We start from the raw sequence: 21,762 nt of genomic DNA on the forward strand, positions 1-21,762 counted from the left end.
TGCGGCACCGGGGTGCAACGATCTGCCTGGCGCCCCCCCCCCCAGTTGCCCAGTCCCAGGCACACAGGAGGGTGGAGCTGGCCGGCCGCCTCAGCGTCTCGCTGGCTCGGTTGCCCCCAAACTCGCAGCGCAGAGCCGCACGCGGCAGAAGAGCCCACTGTGGCGCTCCGACTGACAGGTGGGCTCTTCCCTGGACTCAACTCTTGGTCCCTGGACTCTCGGGCCCCGGACTCTTGGCCTGGCGCCCCTGAGACCCCGGTGCCTGGGTGCCCCACACCCCTAGAGCCTATGGGTAAGACAGCCCTGGCCAGACCTTATCTCTCTCAGCCTAACCTACCTCATGGAGTCTTCATGAGGATAAAATAGGGAGGAAGAGAACCAGGCACTCCACCTTGAGCTCCTTGGAGGAAAGGTGGGATAGGAATGTAATATTGTTTTTTTTAAAAAATGAATATTTTTTTTAAAAAATTAAAGGATACATTAAAGCAAGGCAGCATGTTGATTCCTTCAGAACTATTATTCCTATCCATATAGAATTTCAGCCAATTTGTTCAGCAACCAATCAAGTAAAACTTGATAGTTTTGTGATTCAGTTCCGTTTTCTTTCATGGGAGGGGGGGGGACATCTGTAAGCAACTGCATTTCATTTCTATGCCAGATGAACCCATTTAATGCAGGGGTTTTGCTATAGGCTGAAAAACACTCCTATCCACTGTTGGAAAGGTTCAGATACAGCAGCGGCACATAATAATAATAATAATAATAATAATAATAATAATAATAATAAATTATTTTTTATACCCCACCCATCTGGCTGGGTTTTCCCAGCCACTCTGGGCTGTTTCCAACAGAATATAAAAAACACAATAAAACATCAAACATTAAAAACTTCCCTAAACAGGGCTGCCTTCAGATGTCTTCTAAAAGTCAGATAGTTGTTTATCTCCTTGACATCTGGTGGGAGGGCGTTCCACAGGGCGGGTGCCACTACTGAGAAGGCCCTCTGCCTGGTTCCCTGTAACCTCACTTCTCTCAGGGAGGGAACCGCCAGAAGGCCCTCGGAGGTGGACCTCAGTGTCCGGGCTGAATGATGCGGGTGGAGACACTCCTTCAGGTATATATATATCTGTAGATGCCCCCAGATGCTGAGCCACAACTCCCATATTCGCTGACCATTAACCATGCTGCCTGGGGCTGATAATGGGGGTTGGAATCCAGCGACCCCTGAGAAACCACAGGTTCCCCGCCCCTGATACGAAGTGTGCTCTGAACATGAAGCGCAAGAGGGAATGTCAGGAAACTCACAGAAGACGCTCAGGCCAATGGCTTGGGATATCTCGCTCCCTTTGTCATTCTGCACCTTGCAGGAGTAATAGCCAGTGTCTCCCACCGAAACCTCATGGAAGACCAGGATCCTGGCGCTGCCTTCCTTGATCCAGATGTTATTCTTGTACCAGCTGTAGTGGATCTCCTGCTTGTCTTCCCCAGGGACGTCGCAGGTCAGCGTGACTGTCTCCCCTTCCCTGACACTGGAAGAGGGGCTGATGGACAGCACAGCAGCTGCGATATTAGGGGAGAAGGAACCGTGAGAAAAAGCCAGTTTCGGTAATGCCATACTTGGAATGACCCCGGAATATTGCAATATAACCTGCAGTTTTAGAAGAGTATATATTTAAGGCAGAGGAATAAATGAGCAAGTTAAGTTAATTTGGAATATGCAGAAAATAAAAAAATAAAATAAATGAACTGCAGAAAGAGGGGGGTGGAAGTTGAGTTTTGAAATGTTGAAATGATTGTAAGATTATTGAAATGTATAAAATTGAAAATCATAAATAAAAATGGATTGACCTCAGAATTAATAGCACTGGTCACACTTCCCCTCCTTCACTGGGTGACACGCCTAGTCAAGGGACAGCAAAGAGTTTTGTAGTTCTATTTTGTTGTTGTTTAGTCGTTTAGTCGTGTCCGACTCTTCGTGACCCCATGGACCAGAGCACGCCAGGCACTCCTGTCTTGCACTGCCTCCCGCAGTTTGGTCAAACTCATGTTCGTAGCTTCGAGAACACTGTCCAACCATTTCGTCCTCTGTTGTCCCCTTCTCCTAAGGACCTCAATCTTTCCCAACATCAGGGTCTTTTCCAGGGAGTCGTCTCTTCTCATGAGGTGGCCAAAGTATTGGAGCCTCAGCTTCACGATCTGTCCTTCCAGTGAGCACTCAGGGCTGATTTCCTTCAGAATTGAGAGGTTTGATCTTCTTGGAGTCCATGGGACTCTATTTACCATGTTCTATTCAAAATGAGGTCATTTGGGCAGATTCAATAACCTTTTCCTGGATTTGGTTTGGTTCCTCATGCAAACCATCTTGGAAAAGGTTTCACTTCCACCTCCAAGCCTAGTCTGCCTGGGGGGGGGGAGTCTAAGTAGCAGGAGAGGACCCCTCCCACCACAAGGAACGGGAGACAAGCCTGTTTGGTGCAACCCAAAGTAATGAAGAGAATCTAAACAGGAAACTATCTTTGCCAGCCGACCAGGTGCTCTCCAGATGTTTGGGGACTACATTTCCCATCAACCACAGCTAGAACTCTACCACCCCAGGTTTTCCGACTGGCAGGAGGTTGGCCAAGGCTACATTAGGGCAAAAAGTGTTGCTGCCAATCATATTTGCTTAACAGAAAAGAAAGGGGTGGTTTTTAATCAGTACCATGACAGCATCCGTGGGCAGGAGCAACTGGCAAGAAAGAACAGCTCAACAACTGACTTGACCTCCCAGCAGCAGCAGCAGCGTCACAGCTGCGTGTCAGGGTGGTCTGGGAGAGGGGCGGTTTGGGCACACCTGTGGGAGTACTGTATCGGCTCCATATGCACAGGCTCTGCCCCTTGTCCTCAGTCCCCATACACCCAAGTTCTCCCATACTCCGCTCCATAGCTGCCAAGTTTTCACTTTTCTCGTGAGGAAGCCTATTCAGCATAAGGGAAAATCCCTGTAAAAAAGGGATAACTTGGCAGCTATGCTCCGCTCAGCTACTTGGCAGCGATGCTGCAGGCACAGTTGGGAGGTCAGGTCTGCAGAATGGGCCGCCCTCACTGCCTCCTCCGGCATCGGGAGAGGATGTTTTAGTCTTCCATCTTAATTTATTTTTAATTGATTTAAATTCGTATGCAGCCCTTCATCTGTGGATCTCGGGGTAGTTCACAACATATCACTGCAGTTCAGCGGCAATTGCAACGAAAATCGTCCCCCTCTCCATTCTGCAATTGGAGACCAGTAAAACATAAGACAAGCTGAATCAGGCCATTGGCCCATTTAGTCCAGCATCCTCTTCTCTCAATGTAGAGAATCTCATCTAAAGCATCTATGACAGATGTCCATCCAACCTCTGCTTAAAAACCTCCACAACCTTCTGGGGGAGACAGTTCCACCGTTTTGGCTCAACAAATGCCAATATCAGTCCGCTTTGTCGGGGAAAGTGGAAAATCATGGGTGAATAAACATCTTTATCACACACACACACACACACACACACACACACATGTGGGGTTGGTGTATGATAGTAGCGTGGCAAACCCGCTAATCCTTAGGCTTAGCTAGAGTAATACTGGCAAACCAGTACAGTGTGAGAGATAGGAAGGTGAGGTATGGGTCAACTGTGTTGGGAGAAGCTGGATGGACCTGGAGAGGTTCGGTTTAAACTGGTTTGATCTAGCCTGACAGGGGAACATCGGAATGGGTCATGCTGAGGTGAGAAGAGCACAATGAATCCTTATGGGGAGTTTGGAAAGTTACTGAGGATCACAAGACTGAGAGGAGGGGGATGTTTGATGAGAGGGACATGTGACAGGTACTTGATGTGTGGGATGTGCAGTCCACCACTTCCTCTATGGTGGAGAAGTTAGGGTGTTGGCAGGAAGTGACCTGTACCTGTACATGTTTATGCATGAGGTTTGCTCTGTGATTGGCTGGAAGTTACATCGTGAGTTAATGTTTACCTGCCAAAGCTGCTGCTAATAAATACAGACCCCCGAGCTTTGCCTGGGGTTGGTCTTTGTGGAACTCAGCCTTGTCTCATGTCTCATTGTTGGATCTAACCATTGCTACATAATGGTGACTTTCCGACGTGATCCAGCCCTACTCATAAGAAGACTCGAAGCAGTCTAGGTACCACCGGCCACGGCCCTCTTTTCGTGAGTATGGGTTCTCTTGAGTCAGTTCAGAAAGGGAGTGCACACCCGCAGGAACTGAGAGAAATTCTGAGGGATTTCAGTCAGACAGGTGCTAGTTTGGCAGAGCTAGAAGAGTTGGTTGAAGAGATATTGTTTCAGTGCCCGTGGTACTCTCAAGAGGGGTCCCTGGATTTAAAAGTATGGGACAGGATAGGGAAGCAGTTGCTTTCCTCCCCACGGGCTCCTGCCAGATTTTTAAGGCTTTGGCGGAAGTGCAGGGACGCAATTGAGTTGGTAGGGGTCTATATAAGTGAAAAGGCAACCCCCCTTCCTGTATCTCATTGCTCAGTGGAGGCTGCTGCCACAGACCTCCCAATCTCAGTTCCAGAGGCTCTGGCTTTACCATTGCCTTTGGAATCCTCTGGTTTACTGTCCACCTCTCCATTGTCCCAGAAAAAGATGGTGGGGGGTGCTGTTTGGCTTGGGTTTAAGAGAGAGCTGGGGTCAGGAACGTTAACTAGAGAAGAACTGGAAGAAGGGCTTGCTTCTTTTCCGGTCACACAGGGCTTGAATGCCCAGGGATCTCCTAGCCCAGGGGTCCCCAGACTTTCTGCGCGGCGGGCCGGTGCCCGCCGCGCCGACCGCGCGGTGGGCCGGAGGGCAGGGGAGTGCGCGCGCAGCGGGCCGGAGGGCGGGGGAGTGCGCGCCCGTGCGCATGCGCACACGCACACGGGCGGGGAAAAAATCGCCAAAAATCGCTTGTGCGCATGCGTATGGGCCTCCCCCGACCCGGAAGTGCACCAGAAATGACCTCCGGGTCGGGAGAGGCCCATACGCATGCGCACAAAGGATTTTCGGCGATTTTTTGCCGATTTTTTAGATCGTCGCTGCGCCGCGCGCCGTGAGAGCGGGCGGCGGCAGCGGGCGGCGGGAGTCGTCGCGGGCCGGATTGGAAGGCCGATTGGGCCGCATCCGGCCCGGGGGCCGTAGTTTGGGGACCCCTGTCCTAGCCTATCTGACTCTCTTCAGGCAAGGGGAGGAGTTCAGATGAGGTTTAGGAAGGAGCAGGAAGAAGGAAAACAGAGGGGAATGTTAATAGGTGAGGGAAGGAGGCGAACAGCAGTGGCTGCCTCTCTGTGGAAAGGGCTGGTTGGTGTTGGACTTTTTGCCCTGGTGCTTGTGGCTTTCTCTGCTGCACAGCATTGTGAAGAGGAAAATGACACCTTGCCAAAAGATACAGTCCTGCAAACACTGCTGGCCCTTCTGATTATTTGTTTTTGTATAGTGCGTATTGCAGAAGGACAGGCAGTAAAGCCTCGAAAGGTCTGTTTTAAGTGACAAAAAGATTTCCATTGGGCAGAAACCTAGCTTAAACAGTGCTAGTGCTTTGCATTTTCTGTCTCTGAAGTTTACTCCTTTTCAGCTTTGCGAAGGCTTCACAGAAGCACTGCGTTAAGCTTAAAGGGCCTGAGTAAATGTTTCCTTTTGATCCAGGAAGGTGAGAAGCTTTGATCTGCATTCTTTTCCTTGAGGTAGTTTAAATGGTTAACAGATTTTGGCTGTTCAAGTTGCTCAAGGCTTTCCTTAAAAAAAAAGAGGAACCTTCCTATTGTCATTTGGCAGTTTTTCAGTCTGCTTAAAGTAGCCAGTTCAGACTGAAAACTTAAAATATCTGCAACTGATTGTTTCTAAAGAAAGTACCTTTTTCTCCTCACTAATGTAAATGAAGGCTTATGTTTTCTCTCCCCATGTCAGCTTTTATTGTCTTTTCTTAAGGGTTCAGTGAAAATATTCTGCTTGCTTATTGTCTGTATTACAAATTCTTTCCCCTTCTTTTCAAATGCAGGGTTGTCCTATATCCACTTAGGTATTAACAGTATTAGATTTGGTTAAAGAATGGGGAATGCTGGAAAACTCACTGTTTACATTTGTTTTCAAGAGCTACCCAGTTCATCGCCAGTAGCCCAACTCCAAAGGATTTCACTGTTTGCATTAAAATGAGTCTCCAATTGTAGAATTGGCAATTGATTTTTGCTTTGTGTATTTTATTTCCCATTTACAGGTGTGAGCATGGGAGTCTTACCTCTTCTCTATATAGTCTACTTAAATCTGATTTCAATCTTTGTGTAAGAAATTTATTTCTGATTACTCTTTATAGAATTTTTCCTTTTCAGACTGACTAGAATTCATTTTCAGAAGGAGTTCCAGTATTTCTTAGATTAATGTTTTTCCCTCCAAGACTTAATTCTTTCTTTTAGCATTGGAAAGGTGTGTAAATCCTACTTCTTTGTGTGTGAGAGTTGGCTCATTGTTTTCCTTTCACAGATTTGTCCTCTGCACATGCTCAAGCGACTAATAATTAACTGTGATTTTTTCTCTGAAGGAAGTTCCAGGAACAAGCTTGTTTGATTAATAATATTCCTTACCTACAGGAGTCATTGTCTCTTTATTTAAAGTGTTTATTTCTTTTTGATTGTATGATTCTTCTTTTATCAGCTATAGGGTAAAGTTCAAACACTTAGCTATTGTATGTTGTCTTCTTTCTAAGATGAGTGGATTTTTCTTAGCTACAGCAGGTTCTATGTTTTTACATGAACAATCTTAATTCAGTTGTAGTTTGGGACTAAATTTGATGCAGATAAATAGTTGGATTTTCTATGTTGGCTGCTACACCATCTTGGCAGTATTCATTTTTTCCTTATTTGCTGAAGTATATAGATGCAGCTTAACCAAACAGTTTGCAGAGTATTTTTTAGTTCATTTCTGTGGGGTATGTGAATGCATAGCAGTCTATTAGTATTTTTCTTCATTTTAGCATTTTTTACAAGTCTTATTTGCATACTTTATTTTCTCAACATTTTGGAAGGCATGAGATCTCTTCTTTGATTTCTCTTTTGTGTAATTTCTTGGGATTATTTCTGCAGTAGTGCTTAGGTTTTATCTTTCTCTTAAATGTTAGATTCTTGGATTTTCCTGTGATCTTCTGGGTCTCTTTGTCAGTAAATACAATCCTATATCTATTACTAGCCTTAGATTTAATGTGTTGTGGCTGCAATTCTTGATATTTTATTCTTTATTTCTCATGCTTATTCATATTGCTGTTATTTCCTATGAAGATTTTAGTCTTTTTGTATTTGGCTCTCCTGGATATAGTATGTCAATCTATTTTCTTATTGTTAAGTCCTATTGCTGCTATTTCTTTCTTCAGTTTGCATTTTCTTTCCTCTAACACTTCTTGAGGTTGGCTTTCTTGGCTACACAAGTAGTTTATGGTGTATTTTGCTCTTGTGATCATAATTAAGAGGTGATCCATTCTTTGTCCTCTGTCACCAAAAAGCTTGCTGTGGGATTCTCTCAGATCTCAAATTCTATTGAAGATTAAACAGTATTGTTTAATTTTTCTACAAAGAGTGCATGTGCCATTCCAGCAATGGTTTTCTTATTTCTCTGACCTATATTGGTCCATTCAAAACCATGGATGCTCTCTATTTAAATACATTTTGTATTTTACTGCCTATTTCTTTGGCTCTGTTTTTAAGAAGGTGCCCAACAGGAAGTTTGATATTCTATAGGCAGGAACCTGTAATTGGAGTCTTTTCAGCATTTTAGAATGCTTATATTTTTCATAGCTTCTTTCCACATGATTAATGTGAAGAATTTGTCTTTTCCATATGATTCTATTATTTTTAATTATTACATCTCAGTTTGCTTGCTGAACGCCAGGACTGAAGGTTTTCTGGTATATTTGCATTATAAGGTTTGTATCCAGTGTAAATTAGAATAGTAGCTTTATCTTCTAACAGGTAGCACTGAGGTTCGCTACGATATTAATCCAAATTCTATCTCAACATATTAGCGTAAGATTCTGTGGGAGCTAAAAATGCAGGACCGTTATAGGAAGATGTGCCTGGCATCTCAAATGTGAACATATGATCAAATGCCATTGTTATTATTCAAGGTCTCAGAGTCTTTGCCCCTTAGAGTAAGTCTCTTGCCAAACATAAACAAAAAAAGGAGGAATACCTATATACCTATGGGTCTTCGTTATTATTTGGGTCTTCAGTATTATTTATATTGAACACATTAAAATTAAATCAAATTTACTAAATTAAATCATTTGAATATTTAGAAATATATGGGGGAGGGGTTTTCCAATTGTGCTTTTTCCTCAGGTAAACCAATCCAGATATAGCAAGATGGGTGAAACCGTGGATCGATGGCATCAAGGGTTACAGCAGGAGTCGAGCCTGCTACAGGAGTTGGCGAATCTGAGAATACAGGATCCACTGCCGCAGGGGGATCCACAGAGGGATTGGGACCGTGTGCCACTACAGCATCATTGAGTCACCTGGGGCCAAGTGAAAGCCTTATCCATGCAGGTTACTGAAATACTGAGAGTTCATGGCGTTGCGATGACACCTGAAAATCATCTCCTTGCTTCTTTTTCTTGTTTGGCATCCAACTCTGCGAGGCCGCGTGACCATGACTACCATCGGCTACAGTAAAAGGGGACTGAAGGACACTGCTTGCCTGTTTCAGGGACACCTCTCCTCCGTTGAGGAAATGGGTTATTTAGTTAAAGTTTGGAACATACGTTAAAGTTATTGGACCCTCACTTCTTGAGAGACTCAGTAATCTTATGGCGCTGATACAAAGTCTACCTGAAGAGACTGTTGCATTGTTTTCTATAATGCTTATTTATGTTTTGATACATTGTTCTATTTGTACCTGATGCTAAGTGGTTTGAAAGGATATAAAGTTTATATATGTTTAATAGCTTTGACAGCCTGTGCTCGTAAAAGCAGCAACAAAGTTTCTACACAAGCACTCAGTACCGTTACATTGTTTCTCTCCCTGTCAGCCTAGGTTCATTTTTAAACAAAAGAAAGGGGACATGTGGGGTTGGTGTATGATACCGTGTTTCCCCTTTTTTAAGGCACCGTCTTATAACTTTTTCCCCTCAAAAAACCACACGGTGTCTTATTTTCAGGGGATGTCTTATTTTTTTATTTACGGCACTACAAGACTTGGGTTTTATGAAGCAAGAACTGTCTATAGATAGATCCGCTCTGGGTGCTGGCACTGGAGCCCCATCAGTTGCAAAAGCTGGCACAGATTGCAACATAAAAGAGGAGATACTCAAGCCGTTGCATTGGGACGCCTTGCTGAAAAAAAAGCGAGAGGACGGATTCCTTTTCCAAATAGAGTATCTCCCCGTCGCGACGCTTTTAAAGAATTCCCTTTGTCCCCTTCCCAAGCTAACTCTCTGAACATTAATTAACTCCCCCCTCCCCGCTTCCTCGTGCTCCTCCCCTCTAAAGTGGCTGCCTGCCTGCAATGACGATGAGGTGGGAAACCTCTTTGCCAAGTTACAACAGTTAAGAGAGGGAGGCAGGCAGACGGGCAGGTTGCCCTCCTCGCCACCCCTCCAGGTTCCCTGCGCTCCACCGGCAGCTCCTTCTAAGCAGTGGGGGCGGGAAGTGATCCTGCCGAGGGATCTGACTCCGGAGACTCTGCAGGGGGTGGGGTGGGGCTGCTTCATCTTGCCCCTCGTCCCGTGCTTGAGCTGCGCGCCAGGTTTTGGCTCGCTTTTTTGTTGCGCACAGAAGGCGGACGGGGCCAGCAGGGCTCCCGCCGCCGCCCGTCACGCCGGCGGTGCGGAAGGGCCAGCGGGCCTCTGGCCGCCGCTCTGCCTCAGGCCACAACGTTCCGGCGGCGCGGCTCCCGCCGCCGTCAGTCACCCCGCCGCCGCTCTGCCTCCCGCTGCCACTCTGCCTCGGGCCATGCAGCCCACAATATTACGGCAGCAGGGCTCCCGCCGCCGCCAGCCGCCCCGGCGGTGCACCTTCCTTGATCGGGCGGCCTGCCGGGTCGGCGCCAATCAGCGCCGCGCTGAGCACTGGATTGAGGAAGCAGCAGCGTCGCACGGAACACCACCTCCTCAATCCAGCAGGCCGCCTTCTCGATCGGGTCTGCAGAGTCAGCGTCCAGCAGTTCCGTGCGGCGCTGCTGGGCACCGACCCTGCAGGCCACTTGCTCGATCCGGTGCTCAGCGCGACGCTGATCGGTGCTGACCCGGCAGGCTGCCAGCAGGCCACAGTCTAAAAGGCAGTAGGATAGAAGAACCTCCTCGATCCGGCGCAGCACTGCTGGGCGCCGACCCTGCAGGTAGACCTATGGCTTATTTTCGGGGTATGTCTTATATTTTACAAAGTTTTAAAATCCTGCCCTGGCTTATTTTATGACTACGGCTTAAAAAGGGGGAAACACGGTAGTAGCGTGGCAAACCCGCTAATCCTTAGGCTTAGCTAGAGTAATACTGGCAAACCAGTACAGTGTGAGAGATAGGAAGGTGAGGTATGGGTCAACTGTGTTGGGAGAAGCTGGATGGACCTGGAGAGGTTCGGTTTAAACTGGTTTGATCTAGCCTGACAGGGGAACATCGGAATGGGTCATGCTGAGGTGAGAAGAGCACAATGAATCCTTATGGGGAGTTTGGAAAGTTACTGAGGATCACAAGACTGAGAGGAGGGGGATGTTTGATGAGAGGGACATGTGACAGGTACTTGATGTGTGGGATGTGCAGTCCACCACTTCCTCTATGGTGGAGAAGTTAGGGTGTTGGCAGGAAGTGACCTGTACCTGTACATGTTTATGCATGAGGTTTGCTCTGTGATTGGCTGGAAGTTACATCGTGAGTTAATGTTTACCTGCCAAAGCTGCTGCTAATAAATACAGACCCCCGAGCTTTGCCTGGGGTTGGTCTTTGTGGAACTCAGCCTTGTCTCATGTCTCATTGTTGGATCTAACCATTGCTACACACACACACACACACACACACACACTTAAAAGACAATAAAATCTGCCACAGCACTGAATTACTGGACGCAATTGGATAAGTGTTTGTGGGTGGTGAATGGACAATATTGCTACCCATCCTTACCCATCCTGCTGTTCTCTAGATGTTGTGGGACTCGAATTCCCATCATCCCAGCCCAGTGGCCATGCTGGCTGAGGCTGATGGAAGTTGTAGTCTGAAACATCGACAGGCTGGCTTAGCAGATTCTACTTGAACCTTGTAGCACATTTGTAATGATTTGTAAGATTCAGATTATTTCTCTTTAGCCACATGCCGTTCTCCATTTGCATGGGCACCATTCAAAACTCCCCAAATAACTTCAGACATAAGCAAGAGATGAAGCAGAAGCAACAGCTGGACAATTGAAAGCAGAGGCCACATGGGATGGTGCCCACTTGCATGCCATCTGCTTAATCTCCTGGTTTTAGATCACACCTGCACCACTTAAATAAGTAAAGAATCCTTGTTAAGAGATTCTGGGAACCGTAGCACTTTAAGGGGCAAACTACATTTCCCACAATTCTTTGCTTTAAATGAAGATGGATGGAAGTGGCTCAGAAATGAATAAATACATACACAGATACTGTACATACACCAAAGTCCCTTTCCTTGGTACTCACAGAAAACATAGAGGGTTACTCCTTCGGCCACCCCAGTGCCCACAGAGTTTTCTGCCTCACAGTGGTACAGGCCGTAATCTTCACGGGCAGCGCTGCCGATGGTTTTAACTGGCTCACTTCCGCAGGAGACGCCATCTTTGAACCACCTGTAGGCGGTGACTTCAGGGTTACTGCTGTCCACAGTGCATGTCAGGGATGCTTCATCGCCCACTCGGATGTTCTTGGAGGATGGGTTGAGCGACACTTTCACGCCTTTGGGGGGATCTAAGAGCAAGCGGAAGACTTTCAGATAAAGAACAGGAATGGCATTGGCTTGCTGAGCACAGCATCCGTTTTCTCAAGCACTGCGACCCCTCCAGCTGAATCCATCATAGGGAAATGAAGGCTGTCTTTGTGGGATGGAACACTGGGGCAGACAAGTCACAACAGTTCCTAGAGTGTCCACTAACAGGAACTCACCTGGAGGGACACCTGACTAAGTTCCTGTTCCTCCAGATATGCAGATGAGATGGATTAGCTGGGACAAAAGCCCCTAGCCAGCAGCCATTCTCTCTCTTAGCCTTCTCTCCTTCGATGGGAACACATCTCCAGAGAATCTCCAGTTGGGATGGTTCTCCCTCTTGGCCAGCAGCCAAGAGAGAGACCAGATGGAGCCTTACTTTACTAAGTAGTCTCCACATGTATATATCTGTAACTTTTCTACATAAGCCTGCCTTTCTGAGATTATGCTGTTAACTCGTGATGAAACTGTAAGTAAACTATATCTTATAAACACTGTGTTGTGTATTTCTTTTAAGAGGGACAAAAGGGGACTTTGCCAGGAAGTATAATATTGTACAGGTTTTAGCAAACCTGAACGCACATGCTTTGCTGCGCACAAAAGGGGAATGTCACTCTGCTGATATTGGAAGCTTGCTAACACAAGCTTGGATAGGATCTATCTAATAATATATCCTAATCCATATCCCTAACATTCCCACAGTCTTTTCATAAGGACTTAAGAAGGTAAGAAGAGGCCTGCTGGGTCAGGCCAACAGCGTATCTAGTCCAACATCCTGTTCTCACAGTGGCTGACCACTGTGGAGCAGGATTCGAACACAAGAACAACACTTCCCCCTCCTGTGGCTTCCAAGAACTGGGATTCAGAAGCATTGCCGCCTTCAAGTGTGGAGGCAGGGCATAGCCATCCAGGCTAGTAGCCATCAAGTCTTCTTCTCCATGAATTTGCCTAATCCTCTTTTAAAGCCTTCAAGGTTGGCAGCCATCACTGTATTATTATTATTATGGTACCTCTGGTCAAGAACTTAATTCGTTCTGGAGGTCCATTCTTAACCTGAAACTGTTCTTAATCTGAGGTACCACTTTAGCTAATGGGGCCTCCCGCTGCCGCTGTGCCGCCGGCGCGCGATTTCTGTTCTCATCCTGAGGTAAAGTTCTTAACCCGAGGTACTACTTCCAGGTTAGCGGAGTCTGTAACCCAAAGTGTTTGTAACCCGAGGTGTTTGTAACCCAAGGTACCACTGTAATTAAATTGAAATACTGCCATTCATTGGAAGATCACAGGGCACGTTACAGCATAACCACGCAAAATGAGAACACAACATGCAAGAAACCCAAGAACTCTGCTCCCACAAACACATCCTTATTATTCATTAAATTTCTTTGAAAGCTACCTGGACTAGAAAGGCAGGGCATAAATGGTTGCTGCTGGCACCCATCTGTCTCAAGAGACAACGGATTGTGCTTCCAGGGGTGAAGTCAAACCGCTGTGTTAGCAGCACTCAAGTGACTTCTCTGGGGAGCAAGCCTGGGTAGTGTGTCTGGAGGTCCTGGGCTGCCCAGACAACAAGACCTCCTCTCTCTGCCTCGCTGATGGGGTCCAAAGGAAAACAGAGCAAGACGTTTGGCACCAGCTTGGCTGCAGGAGTTGCCAGAAGGAGCCATAACAAGGCACCATCCAACCATCTTAGGCACTCCGCTCCAGATTTGTGTACGGTTTACTCCATACCTGCCAAGTTGCTGTCAGAGAAATAAGGGACCGGGCCGGAAGTAGCAGACCGGAAGTAGCGCTGCCGCCATTTTGGAACTGGGCGGAGTATGCTCAGAAGTGACTTTTGATGTTGCTTTGCCCAGTTCCAAAATGGCCGCCGCGCCAGAAGTCGCACTGCAGCCATTTTGGAACTGGGCAGAGTAGCATCAAAAGTCGCTTCTGAGAATGCTCCGCCCAGTTCCAAAATGGCCGCCGCACCAGAATAAACCGGGAAAAAACAAAAAAATCCGTTTTTTCAGCTAGGAACAGCTGGAAAAACTGGGATTTCCTGGGGAATACGGGAGACTTGGCAGCTATGGTTTACTCCTGAGCCTTTTCTTCTCCCAAAGATGTCCCTCAAGATAGCTGAGGTTTAGGATCAGAGTTTCCTTCTCCTAGAGGCGCTCCTTAACCTGGGAATGGAGCCCCTCTAGGAGAAGGAAACTCTGATCCTAAACCTCAGCTATCTTGAGGGACACCTGCCCCTCAAGGTGTCCCTCAAGATGTCCAGAAGCTTATTCTTGACTGTTAGACCCATGGTCTCGTCTGCTCCATCCACCAGAGCCTGTCTTCGCTTGCAGGGGAAGCCCCTAACTCACTAACAACAATGACAACAAACTTTCTGTCCCACCTTTCTACACAGGACTTAGACGTAGATTTATTTGTTGTCACTGATAACTGCCCCTCCTGGCGCTCCATCCTCCTCACATGGATAAACTCACGTTTCACGTTGAGTGTGATTCTTCCTGTGGCCACCTGCTCCCCAACGGACACTTCGCAGCTCAGTTCCCGGTTGTGGTCCTTCCAGGACAAGGAAGTGGTCAGGGTTTGCTTCCTGAGTGATGCCGCCGTGTCCAGCTGCAGCGTCCCGGACACAAGCGAGGTCGCCGTGTCATAGCCAAGCCATCTCATGGAGATGTTGTCATAGGGACATGTGTAGGGGCTGGAGCAGCTGAAGGACACCTCCATCCCTTCGTGTAGGTTGTCCGGGGAGGCAATGGTGGGGATGTCGGCCGAGTCTAAGGAGAAAAGGCAAAAGGATGGGCTTAGCGTGAGCAGAATCTTCTGAGTTAGGAAGGATCAGCTCTTTGCTCGTCTGAAGACTACAGGGCAGTTCACACCATAAAAATACAAAATGAGAACATAGAATACAGAATAAAACACAAACAAACCAACAATTCCACATTCACACAGATATAGATGATTAATTGTAATTTGATTACTGGTAGTTGTGGGTAGGAAGAGGGGAAGAGGGATACATAATTATTGGCGTGGGGAAAAAACATATGGCGTGACTTTCAGGTGGGATAAATTACATACCAGAAAATTCAGGTATGCCTGATTTGGCATTTTGCAAAAAGGAAAGCGACTGGGAAATGAACTGGAAAGTGTAGGATAACTTTTGCTCGATACAATATGGGCTAACCTCCCCGCAGATCAGAAAGGCTGCTCATTAAATAGCCGAATTTGTCTAACCAGCCAATCTGGTTCCAGCCAATCAGGGTGAATGCTCAATAAACACATACCCTCCAACACTTGAAAATAGGGACACCCTATTCCATGGTGTTGGTGTTGGTGGAGGTGGTGATGATGATATCCCTTCCCTCTAACTGGGTTGCCCAACACTCTGGGTGGCTTCCAACATATATAAAAACATTAAAAAACTTCCCTATACAGGGTTGCCTTCAGATGTCTTCTAAAGGTTGTGCAGTTACGTATCTCCTTGGCTTGGAGGGTAATTCCATACCCTCCAACACTTTTCTGATAAAAATAGGGGCATCCTAAGGAAAAGCAGGGCATTCTAGGATCAAATCAGAAACCAGGACGGCTTCTGTAAATCCAGGATTATACCTTGGAGGGTCTGTAAACAGGTTGTTTGGAAGGTGACCCAAAGAAGACGTCACAGGCTAAAAGCAGTTAGAATTGCACAAGCAGAAGTGAATCTCAGCTCAAAGAAAATGCTTTATATCCTCTGTTTTTGAATATGGGACATAGGCTTTCCATTGCAAATATGCTTAAGTTTCAGATTTCAGCTTTAATTAGCTGCATTCAATTTTTTTGTTTTGTTTTGAGGAACAGTCTGACAAATGCCTAGGCTAAAGATAGGAATGAGGAACCAAGCAGAGTTCTGGGTGTACACTGGGCTGGGAGGACAAATTTGTGCATAAACTCGGTGAATGGTTATCACTGAGGGGAAGCTGACAATGGGAAGAGAATCAGCTGGAAAAAGACACCCCAACCTGGTTAAACAAAAGGGATGGTCTGAATGGGGAGGGAGATAAGAAGCAGCACTAGATCAGGGGTCGCCAACGCAGTGCCCGCAGGCGCCAGGGTGCCTGCTTGTACTTCTTCTAGTGCACATGAAAGTCTAAATTGGAAACAGAATTGTTAGATTCAAAAAGTAAGAATTTATCAAAAATGTATAATTTATTATTAGAATGGCATACAAAAGATGAGCAAACAAAATGTGTGATGATTAAATGGGCAAATGACATAGGACATAACATCATGGTGGAAGATTGGGAAAGGCTTTGGAAGCATAATATGAGATTTACCGCGTGTACAGTGTTGAAAGAAAATTTGATGAAAATGATGTATAGATGGTACCTGACTCTGGTAAAGCTAGCAAAGATTTATCATAAACAAGATAATAAATGTTGGAAATGTAAGAAGCAAGAAGGAACCTTCTTCCACATGTGGTGGACGCGTCCCCAAGTGAGAGACTTCTGGGAAAAGATTTATAATGAACTGAAAAAGGTGTTGAAAAACACCTTTCCTAAAAACCAGAGGCCTTCTTACTGGGGATAACGGGGGATGAAATACCTAGGAAGGATGTTATTTTCTTTCTGTATGCCACAACAGCCGCAAGAATTCTACTTGCAAAGAATTGGAAGAATGAAGAATTACCAACAGTGGACGAATGGCAGACGTAGCTGATAGAATTCATGGAATTGTCTGAGTTGACCGGCCGACTCCGGGATTGGAGTGAAGCAGCAGTGGAAGAAGATTGGAAGCAATTTAAAATTTATTTAAAGAATAAGCATATAATTGATTAGAATTAGTGGAAGTGAGGGAGATAAAATAGAGGTTGTAGTTAATACAATGGAGTGAAATAGGTATTATTAGAAGTTAACGATAATTTAATTAAGAAGTAAGATATAGATAGAATATAAAAGGATAAGATGTAAAAGATAGAGAAATAAGGCAATATTAAACTAATAATTAGAAATTATATAAGATTTAGAGTTTACTACAGATGATATGTAAAGAATCGCAGGAGGAGGAATGAGGAAGCCAATAGATTAGAAATAAGGGTTATAAATTAGAATTTTTGTTTTGATATTTTTTGTATTTTGTATTTTTTGTGTTTTGTATTCTTGTATGTTTTTGTTGTTTGAAAATCTTTAATAAATACATAAAAAAAACATTCCCACAGGAAGAGACCTGCAGCAGGGTCAGGCCAATGGCCCACCTAGCCACAGAGGCCACCCAGATTTCTACGGGATGCCTGGTAGCAGGACCTGAGCACAAAAGATCTCTCCCTGCTTGTGATCAGACTGTGCTTATAGAATTGTAGAGTTGTAAAGGACCCTGAATTGAATTATGGTGCTGTTTTGAATTATGGTGCTGGAGGAGACTCTTGAGAGTCCCATGGACTGCAGGAAGATCAAACCTATCCATTCTGAAGGAAATCAGCCCTGAGTGCTCACTGGAAGGACAGATCCTGAAGCTGAGGCTCCAGTACTTTGGCCACCTCATGAGAAGAGAAGACTCCTTGGAAAAGACCCTGATGTTGGGAAAGATTGAGGGCACCAGGAGAAGGGGACGACAGAGGACGAGATGGTTGGACAGTGTTCTCGAAGCTACGAACATGAGTTTGACCAAACTGCGGGAGACAGTGGAAGACAGGAGTGTCTGGTGTGCTCTGGTCCATGGGGTCACAAAGAGTCGGACACGACTAAACGACTAAACAACAACAGCATGGGACCCTGAGGGTCATCTAATGCAACCCCCTGCAATGAGCCAGGCTTGCTCTTTTGTTCACATTTGGGAAGGTTTGTTGCCATCCCTAGTGGTGAGTGTATCTGTGTGAGTCCCACATGTGTGCTGTGGCCCTGACCATCAATATGGCCCTCGTGTGGAAAAAGAATTTGACCAACCGTGCTTTAGGCCAAAGCAGTCCAGCCAATCACAGTCAGGTCCTTCTGCCTCTCTGTGACCTCAGAGCAGCTCAGCCAACCGCAATCAACGAACAGCCTTCACTCCATCCCAAATCCCTGACTATATCACAATGATAATGGCCTGCAGGTGGCTCAGTTGGTTAGAGCATGGTGCTGATAAAGTCAAGGTCATGGGTTTGATCCCCGTAGGGGCAAACCACATATTCCTGCATTGCAGAGGGTTGGACTAGATGACCCCGCAGGGTCCCTTCCAATTCTACGATTCTATAAATGGCTTGGTTAAAAAGCAGAGGGGTTTTTTTCAGCTTGATACAGTGGTGTGTAGCCTTTCCTGATTTAGTAGCTTCCAATCAGTTATTTTAAGCCAGGCTTTGCCCTCCAGGTGTTTTGCACTACAGCTCCCGGCTGGCTGGTGCTGATGGGAGTTGTAGTCCAAAACATCTGGAAGCCAGCAGGAAGAAGAAGGCTGGCTTAAGCCCTAAGGACAGGTAGGCTTAGCAAAAACAGTCGAGAAATCGGGATGCATCACAAAGCAGACATTTGTGGGCAGGGAGTGTCTGATTACTTACCGGTGACGGTCAGCTCAACCCCCTTTGGATCGGACCAGCGGTTCCCCTCGCTGATTTCGAACCGGAAGGTGTACTTGCCAGCATCTGCGGTTGTCACACCCCTCAGAAGCAAGGTGCAATTGCGCTGGAGGGGGTCTCCCAGCAGCTCTGTGCGTCCTTGAAACTGACCCTCCATGCTACTAGGAGTTGCTGAGTGGTAAACCACAGCCTTCTGCCCTGTGTAATCTTTGTACCAAATGGCCGTGATGCCATTTGGGACAGCGACGTTGCTGGGGTAGCTGAAGGTACATGGGATGAAGACGCAGGAGTCTTTGACGCTCCGCAAATGTTCGGGGGCCGTGACACCCCAGGAACCAAAGGCTGCAATAGGAATTATTATGATTATTATGATTTATTTATATCCCAACATTTCCCCTGACAGGGACTCATGACGGCATGCAACTAAAACAGAAACAGCTAAAAGGAGAGAGAGCAGTCGGTAGAGCATGAGACTCTCAATCTCAGCGTCATCTCAGCTTCGAGCCCCATGTCTGGCAGTCAAGGCAGATTAAAGCTCTTTGTTGCCCCCGGCCAACCAATCTGCTCCCACACTTTTTAAAAAGGACTTGTTACAGCAATCGGGTTTAGTATTTAGTAAACATACCTTGGGGGACATAACTGGACATTGCAAGAAGGAGGAAGGGCAAAGCCATAGATGTGTCCAACGGCTGATTATATAAGGGCAAATTCCTGGAGGGGGAAGGAAAGCAAGCAAGGTGCACAGTTAGATTGAAGACCTGCCCCAAAGATGAGCACACCTTTGAGCAAATGGGCCACGGAATGTGGAATGCCTGTGGCCCATCAGATGTCGTTGGACTACAACTCCCATCATTCCCTGCAATTGGGGTTGAAGAGAGCTGGGGTCTATGAGCATCCCGAACCCTTCAGGTTCCCCGTCCCTGTTTCAGGTGGAGACGCCAAACGCTGAACCTGAGACCTCCTTTGTGCAATGCATGTGATCGATCTCTGGAGTACGCTCTCTCTCAATGTGCTGAATTGTTGTTGTTGCGATGATGAAGGCAATGTCAGCAATGCCCTTTTGAGTCGTGCCCATGAGACTGCAGGCCTGCAGGCAGGGACTGCCTTGTTTGTAAAATCTGTTAACAACAACAATAGCAGCAGCAATATTAACGTCACATGCCACCCCAGTCTCTGAGTGGTGACAGACACCAGGGGTTCCAGGCACTTGCCTGGTGGAGGCTATCTTTAGGATATCCGGCCTTACATACTCTCCAACATTTCTCCAATGAATGCAGGGATGTGAATAATGGCTGCAGATGAGAGCCATGCCTGAGCATCTCACTCAGACCTCCAAATAGCAAGTGGGCCAGGGTGTTTTTTTCATCTGGAATTTGCTGGACCTCTCGGGTGGGTGCCGCTGCAATTATAAGAGAACAAGGGAGGCGTTCATGGTGAGTTCCAGCACCTCTTTTTCTAGAAAAATAGCACTGGGGACATCCATCAGGGAAAAGAGGAAGGGGAGTGTGGCTCTCCGTCACCCGTTCGAAACATCCCATCTGTTTCCTGAACTCAGCCCTTGGCAGCAGCTTCCAAATGAGTTTCATTTCTTCCGATCAGCCTCACCCATCTGACCCCAGAGCCCAAGTTCCTCTGCTCGCGGCAACAGGGCCGGACCAAGGCATGCCTCTGAGAGAGTGTGGCTGCCTCTGATGGGCTGCAAAATCCAAAATCTGGATTAATGGTTTCAGTTTCCTTTGAGCAATCAACAGCCAATGGCCAAAAACATCTGGGGGGAGGGGAAGCGCCTTTCCCTTGCCAAAGTCTGTCTCTGGTCCTAAAAGGATTGATGCTGGAAGGCAATTGCTGAAACCCTACGCTGGGAAATCAGGGTTCACATTTGAGCAGAGTTTTTGATGTTGTTCAAATGGATTTATTTATTCTGACGTGTTTATTACTTATTTATTTAAAAGTAGCTATTTTGTTTTTTTAAATCAAAGTGGCTTACAGCAGAAAAGCATAAAACCATACAGTAAAAACATATATATATATATATATATATATATATATATATATATATATATATATGTAAGTTAAAAATGGACCTCAGTTAACCATTATGGAAAGATGTATTCTTAACTGGCTGTCGGAATAGAAAAAACATCAGCAGGCGTTTCAGTGTTAAAACAGAAGGTGCCTGCTAAATCTCTGTTGGCAGAATATATGACACTTTTCCTACAAGGAGTTCAAGGTCACATTCATGGTGACCTTCCCATCCCATCCCCATCCCATTTTTATCATCACAACAACCCTGTGAGGTGAGTTAGGCCAAGAAACTCTGTCTGATCCCTGGCCACCCAATGAGCTTTGTGGTTGAGTGGAGATTTGAACCCTGGTCTCCCAGGTCCTATCCTGACCCTCTAACCACTAAAGGATACAAGCTCTCTAATATTTTAAAATGAAAAATAGTGCTTGCTGCCAGGGGTGGCATAACAATAACTTCTCCCCCAGCTACCCTAATCCAGAACACTGAAAATTGGTTTCTCTCTGTGTGTCTGGATTTCCTCACGCCTTCAGAAGGATAGAAGTGGAAAGTGTTGGACGTGGACCAGAGGGAGACCTTCATGAGTCTCCCTGCTTTGTTTTGAAGCACCAAGTGGCCCGGGGGTGGCCTTGTTGCTCTCTCTCTCTCTCTCTCAGCCCAACCTACTTCAGTGAGTCTAAAAGGCTGCTTTGTGATCTCGTGGGAGGAAAATGGGATGTGGGTAATACGGAATCAAGTACTTCTTGCCTATCCATCATTCAAACTTTAAAATGTTCTTCCATTTCCACTTGGGAATTTTATAGCATCCGATGGAACATACCAAGCTTTGATTGAGCCGACTAGATTGACATGGTGCGCTCTCTCTCCCTCTGTGTGTGTGTGTGTGTGTGTGAGAGAGAGAGAGAGAGAGGGAGGGAGGGAGGGGGGAGAGGTGTGCAGCCTGGGAGTCATTTTGGACTCACAGCTGTCCATAGAGGCGCAGGTCAATTCTGTGTCCAGGGCAGCTGTCTATCAGCTCCATCTGGTACGCAGGCTGAGACCCTCCCTGTCTGCAGACTGTCTCGCCAGAGTGGTGCATGCTCTGGTTATCTCTCGCTTGGACTACTGCAATGCGCTCTACGTGGGGCTACCTTTGAAGGTGACTCAGAAACTACAACTAATCCAGAATGTGGCAGCTAGACTGGTGACTGGGAGTGGCCATATAACACTGGTCCTGAGAGATCTGCATTGGCTCCCAGTACGTTTCTGAGCACAATTCAAAGTATTGGTGCTGACCTTTAAAGCCCTAAACGGCCTCAGCCC

General features: G+C 46.4%; 1 protein-coding gene across 4 annotated transcripts in view; it reads right to left on the reverse strand.

Annotated features, from left to right (window-relative positions):
- Positions 1–21,762, reverse strand: part of SIGLEC1 (sialic acid binding Ig like lectin 1) — a 58,067-nt gene that overhangs the window by 32,653 nt on the left and 3,652 nt on the right. For 3 of the 4 annotated variants that reach the window (XM_060278316.1, XM_060278318.1, XM_060278317.1), the window contains exons 2-6: positions 19,063–19,148; positions 18,420–18,779; positions 14,392–14,688; positions 11,641–11,904; positions 1,306–1,560 (exon numbers count right to left, since the gene is read on the reverse strand). In XM_060278316.1, the coding sequence (XP_060134299.1) occupies positions 1,306–1,560; positions 11,641–11,904; positions 14,392–14,688; positions 18,420–18,779; positions 19,063–19,111 (1,225 nt within the window). In that variant the 5' untranslated portion in view covers positions 19,112–19,148. Of the gene's footprint in view, positions 1–1,305; positions 1,561–11,640; positions 11,905–14,391; positions 14,689–18,419; positions 18,780–19,062; positions 20,394–21,762 lie in introns of those variants that run through there. The other variant, XM_035103726.2, reaches the window with a different exon arrangement.

The sequence above is a fragment of the Zootoca vivipara genome, chromosome 9, assembly GCF_963506605.1.
Source record: "Zootoca vivipara chromosome 9, rZooViv1.1, whole genome shotgun sequence".
Lineage (NCBI taxonomy): Eukaryota > Metazoa > Chordata > Lepidosauria > Squamata > Lacertidae > Zootoca > Zootoca vivipara.